The 11,885-nt window shown below is 40.2% G+C and overlaps 1 protein-coding gene across 1 annotated transcript in view; it reads left to right on the plus strand.

Moving 5' to 3' along the window:
- Positions 1-6,559, plus strand: part of eps15 (epidermal growth factor receptor pathway substrate 15) — a 31,778-nt gene extending 25,219 nt beyond the window's left edge. Inside the window, exons 24-25 of the mRNA XM_008299453.1 lie at positions 522-747; positions 4,440-6,559. Of these exons, the coding sequence (XP_008297675.1) occupies positions 522-747; positions 4,440-4,580 (367 nt within the window). The 3' untranslated portion in view covers positions 4,581-6,559. The remainder of the gene's footprint in view (positions 1-521; positions 748-4,439) is intronic.
- The last annotated feature ends 5,326 nt before the right edge of the window (positions 6,560-11,885 follow it).

Consider the following 11,885-nt stretch of genomic DNA (forward strand, 5'->3'; position numbering starts at 1 on the left):
TTCTAATAAAGGATTGTGGTACCGTACCTCTCTACAACACTGTCAGCAGTGTTTTCTACCTGCTGCCACCACATGAGGCATTTGTTTGTTTGTTTGTCTGTTTAAACCGGCACCACAAAGCTGGGCGCCATTCAAAGGAAGAACCTATTTTTACTTCCTTTGCCAGCGTTACACCACATGAGATGGACCCCAAATGGCTTCTTCAGCTTCTTTTAAAATTATTTAACTTTGATGCACTTCTTTATAAATTCACTTTATTCATTCTGGAGTCATTTAACTCGTCCCAAGTAGAAGTTTTTAAGCCAACTACTGGAAATTCTTGTATTTTTCCATAAATAGAGTTGTACATAGAGAAGATAGGCTTTGTTGATAAAACTTTCCAGTACATGAGCTAAAACATGCAAAAACACCAGTATGCTCCTTCTTCATGACCTCCTGCGATATTTGGATTCAGCACATTTCAATTGTCCAAAACCAGCTCTAAAAACTTTGGGCGTTATCTGTCAGTAACCTGAAGTAAACCCTGTGTGTGCCTCAGCAGGTAAGAGATCGTCCATCTCTAGAACCGAGTCCTCCGACTCCTTCCAGCGCCGAGGCCACTTCCTGGCCCAGACCTCAGGAGACTGCTCCTCCTCCTCCTCCTCCTCCTCCCTGCCTGCAAAGGACCCTCTCGCCGACCCCTTCGCCCCCTCCTCCCCTCCTCGCCACAGCGTACGGGAAGCTGACCGGTTTGCCAGCTTTGACAAAGTGAGCACCTCCCTCTCGTCGTCTCCCTCACCTCCACCTGAATGTGACTAGTCGCACCCTCTCCTCTCTGTCTTCCTGCTAATCAATCACATCTAGTCGCTCAGAAAAAAAAAAAAAAAGGGTTCGAGCAAATCGGGTCGGCTTTTCAAATCGCTCCATCCACTGCCAGACAGAAACTAGTCCTCTCCTGTTCCGGTTCCGGCACCGGTTCTCACCGCGACGTTTGTATTTGTTTGCTTTGTTGTGCTGCTTTGTGTATATTTTAACTCCTCATCACCAGCGTTTCCTTTGCCGTGTAGAGATTGTTACCGGGCGTTCAGAGTGACACTGCACTGTCTGTACAGAAACGGCCTCGCAGAAATTATATTAATATATTAAATCTAGAAGAAACCTGCTCGTAGTTCAGAGAGTTTCTGATGAATTACAGATATAGTTATTAGTCCCTGATGCTTGGCAGTGAATGGAGAGATGAGAGGCTGCTTGTATTTGGCATTTGTTGGCCATCCCAACGCAGCTCAGACCAGGCGTAAGAGTCTGATTCCAGATATGTTCGAGGTTTTGTGCTGCTTAAACACTGAAGTTTGTCTTGTGGTTAATTCAAGCCTCGTTACGATGCGTTTCAGCTCAATCAGCGTCATTAAAGCTGAGCTAACGAGCTGCAGAGTGACGCCTGCTGCTTCCCGTCTCACTGATCTTCAACCTACAAGTTTTTAATGAAGCTAACTTATAAAGCCGCAGCACAGAGGCCTTTTCAGACACTCAACCGGTCACGTGTGAGCAAAATAAACGAAGCTGCGGGAATTAAAATCCTCTCGGCTCTTCCCTGAAGCTGCAAGTTTGGGATGGACGACTAAATGCAAAGAGCGCGTTGGTTCTCTCCCGTCGCATGTTGAACCTGCACGCACTAACCGTGTGTTCCGATTGGCTGCCTGTCATCCACTCACACCTCCCCCCTCCACATCCACCGTCCCTCCAATCAACGGCTGCGTTCCAACATCCACGCTTTTAATACTACATAGCACGCCACAGAGAAGAGTTGTGCGGTACCAGGATGTTGCACTACGTTACCCACAATCCTGAGCGCAGCGACGTCTCACGTGAGCGTAAACGAGCTCGACAGAAGTTTAAGAGCAGCTGTTGGCAGAATACGTGATTTGGAACGCAGCCGGGGTCTGTTCATCCATTCATCCATCCATTCATTCATCCCCTCTGTTCATCCGCTCATCACTTCCTTCGGTGGGCCGGTCAGCCGTGTGTTGTGGAGAATCAGAACGCCTGTATTCTCTCTCTGTGTCTCTGTCAAAGAAGTTTAATAAAGTGTTGAATCAAGGGCTCCCTCTCTGGCTTCTATGTGCATCCATGACATCCGCAAAACCCCCCTGAGCTTCAGAGGAGCACGTTTTTTATTTTATTTTAGAGTTCTGATTGCACTTCACATGGCCACTGAGCATCTTCTCGTTATGTTGTCCTGTAGTTTCTGCATTATAGCGCCACTGGAAGCAGAGATATCGTAGATTTTGTGCTTTTTTTTTTGCTCTAAATTATCACAGAAGCTGAATTTTAACTCTAACAGATGCTTTAGAGATCATGACGGATTCATCTCAGACCAGTTCTGTGTCTGCACAAGTTGATTTTTGGGTATTTTTACGTGAAAAAAGCACCAGTATGCTACCTTTAGTCCTATTAAATACCTTAAAAGGTAAAATAATGACCAGATAACAAAGATGTGAAGGTTTTCTTCTGAGTTCTGGCATAAAGAGCATCATTCCTACTTCACTGACGTCTGATTTCATTCCTGTTTGAGGGGAATCGGTGGGACATTGCATGTTAAATCCATCTTGTGTTTCTCATCATGCATGTTGTGCATGCCGCCAAAGCACCGGCTCTGAAGTAGCTGCTAGAGGCCGTCGGTGGCTGCTGCTTCCTTTCCTTTTGCATGGCTGGATCCACACTGGCTTCTGTCTGTCACCTATCGAGAGTAACGAACGTCCAGTCTGTAACGATGAACTAACTCGGCCAGTGTTGTGTTTTTACGTTTCCTTCCTGCTCCCCTTTGTCGTCACAAAGCTAAACACGGGCCTGATTCTGGTCGTTTATCGTCGGTAAAAGTCCAAGTTGCATGTTTTCCTCCCGTCTCAGTCCCTTCTTTCAGTTTCCTCCATTACATTTATAACGACTTGAACCTTAACGGTGAAGGATGGGAAGTCTTGTTGAGGACGTTTTGATCCAGCTAAATGGATTTCAGTCTGTTTTAGTTTTAAATTATTTCACACAGTGATGCTCCTTTCTTAAGATGGACATTTTGACTTTGCAATCAAACAGTTTACTGTTATTTGACAGATTTCCCCCTTTTTATTGGTAAAATACTGAAAATATCTCGTAAAATTGCAGGAAAAGGAGGTTAAATTACATCATGGCTATAACAAAAAAACTGTAAAGTCCACATTAAATCTGTATTTTTATAAATGGTAATTCGATCTGTTACAAACTTTAAAATTACATTATTTTTTACTGTTTCTAAATCAGACATTTTCTCTTATTTGCAAATAAAAATCTGCATATTCAGGGTTGAACAATAGTTAATATATTTTTTAAATAGTAAAATCACAGAAAGAAGTTAATTTATATGTTAAGTGTAAAAACAAAAACAAAAAAAAAAGAAGAAAAGAAAAAAACGGGTCAAAACTGTAAATAATGTCAGTTCTTAGTGTCTAATGTTAAAATTAGACAGTTTTTAAAAATTCTTTAAATCAGAATTATTTTTTTTTTTTGATATTTGCTGTTTTTTGAAAGAAAAAATTGTATATTAAGGATTAATAATTAATTTTAGAAACCGTTATTTTGCAGTTGTCAATAATGTCTCCAATAAAACTTAATTGTTTTTACTGCATTTGAGAGTTAATTTAAACTTTTTTTTTTAACTCAGTTTAAATCAGCAAACGATGTTATTTTACAAATATTTTCTATTATTTGAAAGAAAAATTTGATGTTTTAAAGAGTTAAAATTTTTAAATACCAAAATTTACAATTAAAAGTAAAAATAAATAAATAAATAAACAAACTACATTTTAAAAAATTAACTAATTAATAAAATACCAAAATTTGTATTTTTACAAATGGTCATTTTTTATTTTGCAGTGTTCGACTAGAAAATTACATTTTTTTTCTGGACTTAAATCAGTAAAAGTATTGTCATTTTACTGATATTTGTCATTATTTGAAAGAAAAAATCTGCATATTAAAATAGATAAGTTAAAAAAAAAGGTTAAATCACATTAATTTTACACGTTGACTGTAAAAAAAAAAAAAAGATTTAAAGAAACATGGAAAAACTAAAAATAACATCCATATTTAAAAAAAAAAAATTCTTACAATTTTCCTTTCTTTCTTTTTCTGTGACTGTAAAATTACAGTTTTACAGTTTTTAAATGAGCAAACATGCATTTAAACAGTTATTTGCTGTTATTGTCACAGTTATTAAAGGCTATTTTCAGGCGAGTTTTCTTGACTGTGATTCTTCTCAATGGATCAACGTCACTGTTTTTAGTCTCTCAGATAAATGAGAACAGAAGAAGTCAAAATGTGGACTTTGAGAGAGCTCTGTTGTCAGCCAGTTTTAAAATCCCTTCTGTGCGTGTTTCTGTATCCTTTTTTTTTTTTTTTTTTCCTTTTTTTCTGTTTCCATGGCGCAGTATCCGACCGAGGAAGACATGATCGAGTGGGCAAAGCGCGAGAGCGAGCGAGAAGAAAAGGAGCGACTGGCAAGACTCACCCAGCAGGAGCAAGAAGACCTGGAGCTGGCCATCGCTCTCAGCAAGTCTGAACTCTCCTGAGGCGCCTCCACGTCCCCTCCCCCTGCCCCTCCCCCTCCCCCTCCCCCTCCACTGGCCTGGCCCGGCTCGGCACGGCACGGCACAGCCCGGCCCGGCCCGGCCCAGAAAGCACCAAAGCAAAGTGGGGATTGTACAGGACTGACTCGCCCCATGGAGAGACTTCTCTGAACCTTCCAGCGCCCTTCTTCCTCCTCCTCCTCCTCCTCGCAGCGTCACGTTTTGTTTCCATCCCGTTGTGGGTTTGGATCGGACCGAGGAGGCGGAGAGTCTGCGCTGCTGAGGGATGGAGATTTTCAAGTGTTAACATTTTTTCATGTTGTTGTCACTTCAGAACCAGGATGCCGCATTAACCCTCGAGAATGTAATTTATTTAAACACGCACTCAAATCTAGATTGAAGACGGTCCAGTTTCTACCCGCTAACCGAACTCACTACACTTTACTAAACTCTCCTCTGTCCAGCCTCTGAGTCTGTGAGCATTTAGCACACGCTAGTTTTGTAGAACCCAGAAAACTTTTTGTTAATTTCCTGGAGCGACCACAGAAATCTGGGAAAAGCGTCGGGGTTTTTGTAGCTCCCGTAGCTGAATTTAGTGTCTGTATATCTTAAATTTTTTTTGAAATGGAGCGACCACGTGTTGCTTCAGATGAGATTAATTTGTGTTTTTTTATTTTTCACAACGGGGCTTCAACTCGTGTCTAACTGGAAGGTCCTGAGATGTGAAGCGCTCGTGTAGATTTGTACTAAAACGGAACAACTGAGACATTCAGCCTGGAGATGCTTTATTTTTCTTTAACCTCGCTTAGCTTAGCCTCTGTTCTGTCAGAGTTTATTTTCGAGAACTACATTAAAACTACACGTGGAGTTGCATTAAAACATTTAGGGCGCACTACAGAACAGAAAACATTAATCCCAACGTTTGATATCTGAGATTCTCCCGAGTAGTCATTAGCTTTAAATCGGTGTAAAATGTTCACTTTAATATCTGAAACACTTTGTGGTCTGAGAAGAAAGAAAATGCAGAAATGTAGCAGCAAAACTGGAGAGTTTGAACATTAACATTGAAATATTTGAATTAAATATGGATTTTTATGTGCAGAACCCACTTAAACTACGGTTCTCTCTTTGGGGAACCTCCTCAAAGCAGCATCTTGCTTAAAAAGCTCATCAGCAGCATTAACTCTGGGCGAACATCCACATTTTTATGGGCTGAATCGTGTTCAAAATGAAAACTTTATTACTGTGCAATCGTCATTTCACCACATTTTGTCCCACGTCAACGTCGGTGCTGCTTTTTGTTTCGTATTAACTTTCTACGGATGTTCTTCCACTTCAGATCTCTGAGTCTTACACAATGTTTTAGCAGAAGTTGTGTAGCACTCCGGCAGAGTTGTGTGGATTTAAGCTGCTGGCGTGGCGCTGCGTCCGAACATCTGCTCAGCAGCTGGCCAGCCGGCGATTCTTCTCGATTGTGAAGTTACTCAACACTGAACTGTGATAGAAGGTTTCCGATGAGGGACGAGTGTAGGAGGCCTTTGTTGTTGTTTTTTTTGTTTTTGTTTTGCTAATTTCCGACCAAATGATGCACAACATGTTGGACAGCTCGCTCTGTCCAGTTTCGAGCCTCGTTCAGAACAAGTCGTTTCCTCGTTGAACCAGTCCCGCTGGACGTTTTCTTGTAAATACAGGAGAGCAGGAGTTGCATGTGCGCTCTCTCGGCCTCTTGTTTGTCGTTATACTCTTAGTTTCCTTCAACACCTGTTCATGTTACTGTCGTTTGTACAGACGCTGCAGATTTTACAAATCCAGAACCACTTATGTTTCTAGGCTTACCCATAAAGGCTTTTTAAAAACTCAAGCTAATTGTATTTTATTTTGTATTTTCTAACTTGTAAGAAGAATCATTATCGCGAGGTTTGGCCAGAATATGTAATGCATTTAATTGAAACAGAATAAATATTAAAATGTGTAGTTTTTCAGTTTGTGCATTTTTTTGTTTCTTGTTTCTGTCGTGCTCAGCCGCCAGTGGAAGGAGATGCATTCACACCCTTTAATGTAGTTATTTGGGAAACTTTGCACTGCAAGCAAACGTGATGCTTTCAAAGAGGATTCAGTTTAGTGGGTCTAGAAAGTGCGGTTCAGTACATTAGAACAGTTCTATGACTTCAGAGGAGAAAAGAACTGATGATATGATATCGACTTGGATTTGTGTATATATGTTAGCTGTTAGCTACTTGACACTTCTGCTAATGCTAACAGCACACAGAGGTTCTGTTATCCTGCTACATTATTTAGAGCAATGAAAAAAAACCCAAAAACGAATGAAAATCAAGTCAATTGGAAGAAGGTTATTTGGTTTCATGAGTCCAAAGTTGAACTTTTTGGCTATCAGATTGAATGCTGTATTTGGCAAACACCAAACACTGCACGTCCCCCACTGTGAAGCACGGTGGTGGCATCATCATGATATGAAGCACGGTGGTGGAAGCATCATGATGTGAAGCACGGTGGTGGAAGCATCATGATGTGAAGCATGGTGGTGGAAGCATCATGATGTGAAGCATGGTGGTGACATCATCATGATATGAAGCACGGTGGTGACATCATCATGATATGAAGCACGGTGGTGGCATCATCATGATGTGGGGATGCTTCTCGCAGCAGGCCCTGGAAAGGCTTGTAAAGGCAGAGGGTAAAATGAAAGTAGCAAAATATAATAAATCCTTGAGAACAACCTGATTCAGTCTGTGAGAAAACTGCTGCTTTGGAAAATATTTGTTTACCAGCAAGACAATGATCCAAACTTCACAGCCAAAGTTACACAGAAATGGTTTAAAGACAACAAGCTAAATGTTCAGAGCCTTAGAAAAAGGCTGTTCCAGTAGGATCCTTGTGAAACCTGAAAGTTTCACAAAGAAGAATAAACGTTTAGTGTCCAGATGTTCAGGCTCAAAGCTGCAGCCAATAAATGTTGTCTTAAGGTGGTGAATACTTATGCAATCACCTATTTCACCTTTTTCATTCGTTGACATTAATTGGTAGAAATCTGCTTTCACTCTTTTTTTTGTCAATACGTTGATAAAGCAATTAAAGTGCTTTCAAGGGGGTGAGTGCTTTCATAGACCCTGTATCTGCAGATGTTTGAATCATCATCGGTTGTCTCAAATCGAGGCATAACTAAGTATAAGTTATCGCTGACACCTTTAATATTTGTACTCGTCTTATTGCTAAAATGAATTTACACAGATTGAATTGAAAAGTTTCCACAAAACCCCTAAAAGCAAACTGAGAGACTGGAGAAGCTCACGAGTTAAGATTTCAAGTTTGAAGCTTCACGAGGAAAAATTCTGCAAGAAAGATGAAGACTGGTCGCTCTCCAGCTGTCCAGAGATCCCGGTAAGAGACAAGTCCAGGCAACAGCCTCTAGCTCACCTCAGAATATTAAAATCAGAGAGAACACTTTCTTGTTGTCTTGTTGTGGAGTTCTCATTTGTAGACCTGCAAACAACAGTCTTATTGTCCCATTTTGGTCATTTTGTGTCTCATATTGTCAGCGTTTTGTCTAAATTTGGCCATTTTGCATCTTTGTTATGTTTACTTTGCCTCATTTAGGTCATTTTGTGTCATATCTTGACCTTTTTCAGTCTCTTTATGGTTGTTTTTGTTCCATTTGAGCACTTCTTTCTGTTTCAAGTTCATCATTTTTATGTAATATTGTTAATTTTAAGTCTGCTTGTGTTTATTTTGCATCATTTTATGGTTGTTTTTGTCCTTGTTTAGATTTTTGGTGTCTACATTTGGTCATTTTCATTTCTTTATGGTTGTTTTTGTTCATTTTAGGTCTTTTCTGTGTCTCATGTTGATCATTTTGTCTGTCCTAATGTCATTTTATGTCTCATTCGTGTCATTGTGTGTCTCATATTGTCAACGCTTTGTCTAAATTTGATCATTTTGCATGTTTTATTGTGTTTCCTTTGCCTTATTTAGGTCATTTTGTTGTCATATCGTTGATTTTAAGTCTGCTTGTGTTTATTTTGCAGCACTTTATGGTTATTTTTGTCCATTTTAGGACTTTTTGTGTCTCATGGTGATAATTTTGTCTGTCCTAGTGTTCATTTTATGTCTCATTACTGTCATTTTGTGTCTCTTCATGCTGTTTTTTTTCTCCCATATTGGTAATTTTGTGTTTCCTTGCAGTAATTTTGCATTTCTTTATGGATGTTATCGCTTCATTGAGCCATGGTGTCTTATTTTAGTCATGTTGTATCTCTTTATAGTTGTTTTGTGCTAGTTTTTGCTTCATAGTTTTGCGCTGGACTGGGGGGAAAAAAGACAGATTTGAGGTTAATTTTAATGGAAATTCTACTAGAAGTTGTTTTTGGTTGTTCTTGTTTCAGCTGCTGTGCTCTACTTTGAACAGAAGGTGGCGCCACAGAGACAGGTACCAGAGCAGGTGACACACAGCCAGGCTGGATTGAACCATGATGTAATGATCCAACACCATGTGATGTTTGAAAATGTGCAAAGTGATTTTGTTCCTGTTTGAAGCTGAAACATCTGAGTGCACTTCTGCTCCTTCAACCAGAGAAAGTCTTGCAGGTCACGTCAAAAGATAAAAGTCTTGTGCAGGCGAGCAGTGATTGTGTGATTGTGTTGTGGAGCTTCTGTCCTTCCTCCTCCACTGTGCTGTGATGTTTCAGGACAACATGTGGCCGTTTTTAAAGATCTGAGCCAGATCTTTGTCGGATGTCGGCACCGATGTCCCTGCTGGACTGGTACAAACTGGGCCAGGAGCGCATCCTGGTTCTGCACACCTCTGAAGACATGCTCGACGACATCAAGGGTCTTTGTTTGTAGATGTTGCTCAGGTTATTTCCAGCAGGTGGACGCCTTCCACTGATTTAATAATCGTTACAGGCTGCGTATTTGTGCTTGTATCTTCTAAACACAGTGGAAGAAGATGACTTCAGAGCTACAGAGGTCTGAAAAAGCTCCAATTATGGGAGAGAAACGAGCTTTTCATGAGTTTCGGCTGCACTGCTTCTGGCTCAAAGGAAATTTTGACAATTTATGTTTGTTTCTTCACCAAAATACTGCATTAGCTGCAGTGGGAGATGTTTTTCTTCATGGAAATTAGGTTTAAGAAGTCTTAGATAAAAGGTGTGGACCATCAGACTCTGTTTTTAGAGAGTACATGTTTAACTGTGTTGCATTTGGGTCGTATGTAGCCTTGGTGTTGTGAAGCGTTCGAGTGTTTGAGTTTGTAGTGAGTTTTTCAGAGTTTGAATTAGAGGTGTTAATACTCTGAAGTGTTTTTGCTGCAATGGAGGAAAACCAGTTCCTTCCTTTTCCATTTCACTATCATTTGTGATATGACTTATGACCTCTGTCGACACTAAACCAAGTGGAAGATGCAGATATTGATCGTTCATGAGTAAATGAAGCGTGCAGAGACTTTTACATGTAGATATTTTACACATATGGTTCACATCTGAATGTATTTCATGAGTTTCCTTCGACCAAATAGGAAAAATTATCTTCATGAAATAAAAGTTTTTACTCCCAAATTGTACGTGTTTCATGTTATCTGTGAAATATTTGACATGTCTTTGAAAACAGTCGCCTCATGAGCAGGATCTTAACGTAATGTAGGTTTGAACAACGTTGAAATATAAAGAATGGGGTCAAATCCAATCCTCATAAATAATGAGACCATTACTGTCATTTAATTTGATTTACGTCAGATAGTTTCTCCCCACTGATCAGGCTTCACGCTGTGCTTCGACCAGTTTGATTATTTAACTTAAAACGTTTTACAGCTTGTCTCATTCAGAGTTCAAAGCATGCGTGTATTAATAGTTTTATAAATTAATGCCGTTGTGTTTGTCTGACAGTCACGCTGTCGATGGCATCACATGGCAAAGCTCCATCACATGTCTCACATCTATTACACAGTGAAAAGTGAACTGACGCAGGACTTTAAAAGGCTAAAAATCACAATATCTGTCCGAAAAATTGTGCATATTTTTTCCCAAATGTTCAGCCCCACTCAGTGATGGTGTTTATAGAAATGAGAAAAGATGACAGTTCATTCAGAGCAGCGATGGTGGAGGCCAGCATCATCGCTCCGTGTCTGTCTGAAGCACATGAACACCTGAAACAAATGAAGTAAAATACGTGACTCACTTAATGCCATAAAACGTTGCACCTTTTGTAAAACTTTTATGTTAGAATATGCCTCTGCTGTTGTTTCATTCATTCATTAAACATTTATTTAAACTCAGCACCTTGAGGTTTAAAGGCCTCCTTTCTTAAAAAAAAAATCAACAAAAAAAAAAAAACAGGAAGTGGCCGGAACTCACAGGCAGTGTTTTAGTTAGCAGTCACAGCTGTTTCCACCATCGGCGGCGAGGGGGGATAGAATATCACCACAACAACGGCGACTACGTTGTAAATGTGCTGCCTCTGGTTGGACAACGACTTTGAAGAAAACTTTAAAATCACAAGATATGCCCCACCATCACCATCCTGCTCGCTGCGTGTGTCCTCTTCTGCTCAAAGCAATTTCCCTGTAACAGCACACCAACCCCCCCTTGTTTTTTAAATGATGGTTCAGTCCAACTTCTCAGCACCCAGCCAGTGACGTCACTCAAGTCTTTTCCCGCTCATACTGTACAGAGAGGTAAGTGTTAGCAAATTTTCTTACCCATGTTTCATTATTTTTATGGTCTGACTGACATGTCAAACTCAACTTTTCAACACTGTTACATACATAAATGATATTTACTATTGGTTGGGGAAAAGAAAACAAATTTCTTGGAAAAATATGCTAATTTCTTGTTGTCCTCATGCCATATGCTGCTCCATACTGTAGCTCCTTGATTCTCAAACTGTGGTACGCGAGCTCCCTCCAGTGGTATGTGGAGAACGGTCATAAATATTTTTTGAAAATAAAATTATTTTGAAAATATATATTATCCAAAACACAGAATTAAAATACATAACATTACATATTAATTTCATATTGTCTTTCCTTTATTTTTGTCTTTATCATGTCCTCTCCCATCGTCTTCGCTGCTACCGCTGCTATTCGCTAGCTAGCGCATTCGCCGCTAACCGTTAGCAGTATTAGCTAAGACCTCCCGGTCCCTCTGGGATGCTGTCATGGAGCCATGTTTCTGTTAAAGCAGACACTCAGCAGTCCCTCCACTCTCTGCGGGTTTCTCTCAGCAAACGTAGCTCCTCCAGCTTGTTGTGGAGGGAGCGGACATTGGAGAGCAGGAGGACGGTCCTGCTGGTCTGGAG

This window comes from Stegastes partitus, unplaced genomic scaffold, assembly GCF_000690725.1.
Source record: "Stegastes partitus isolate 25-593 unplaced genomic scaffold, Stegastes_partitus-1.0.2 Scaffold1418, whole genome shotgun sequence".
NCBI classification, from domain to species: Eukaryota; Metazoa; Chordata; class Actinopteri; family Pomacentridae; genus Stegastes; species Stegastes partitus.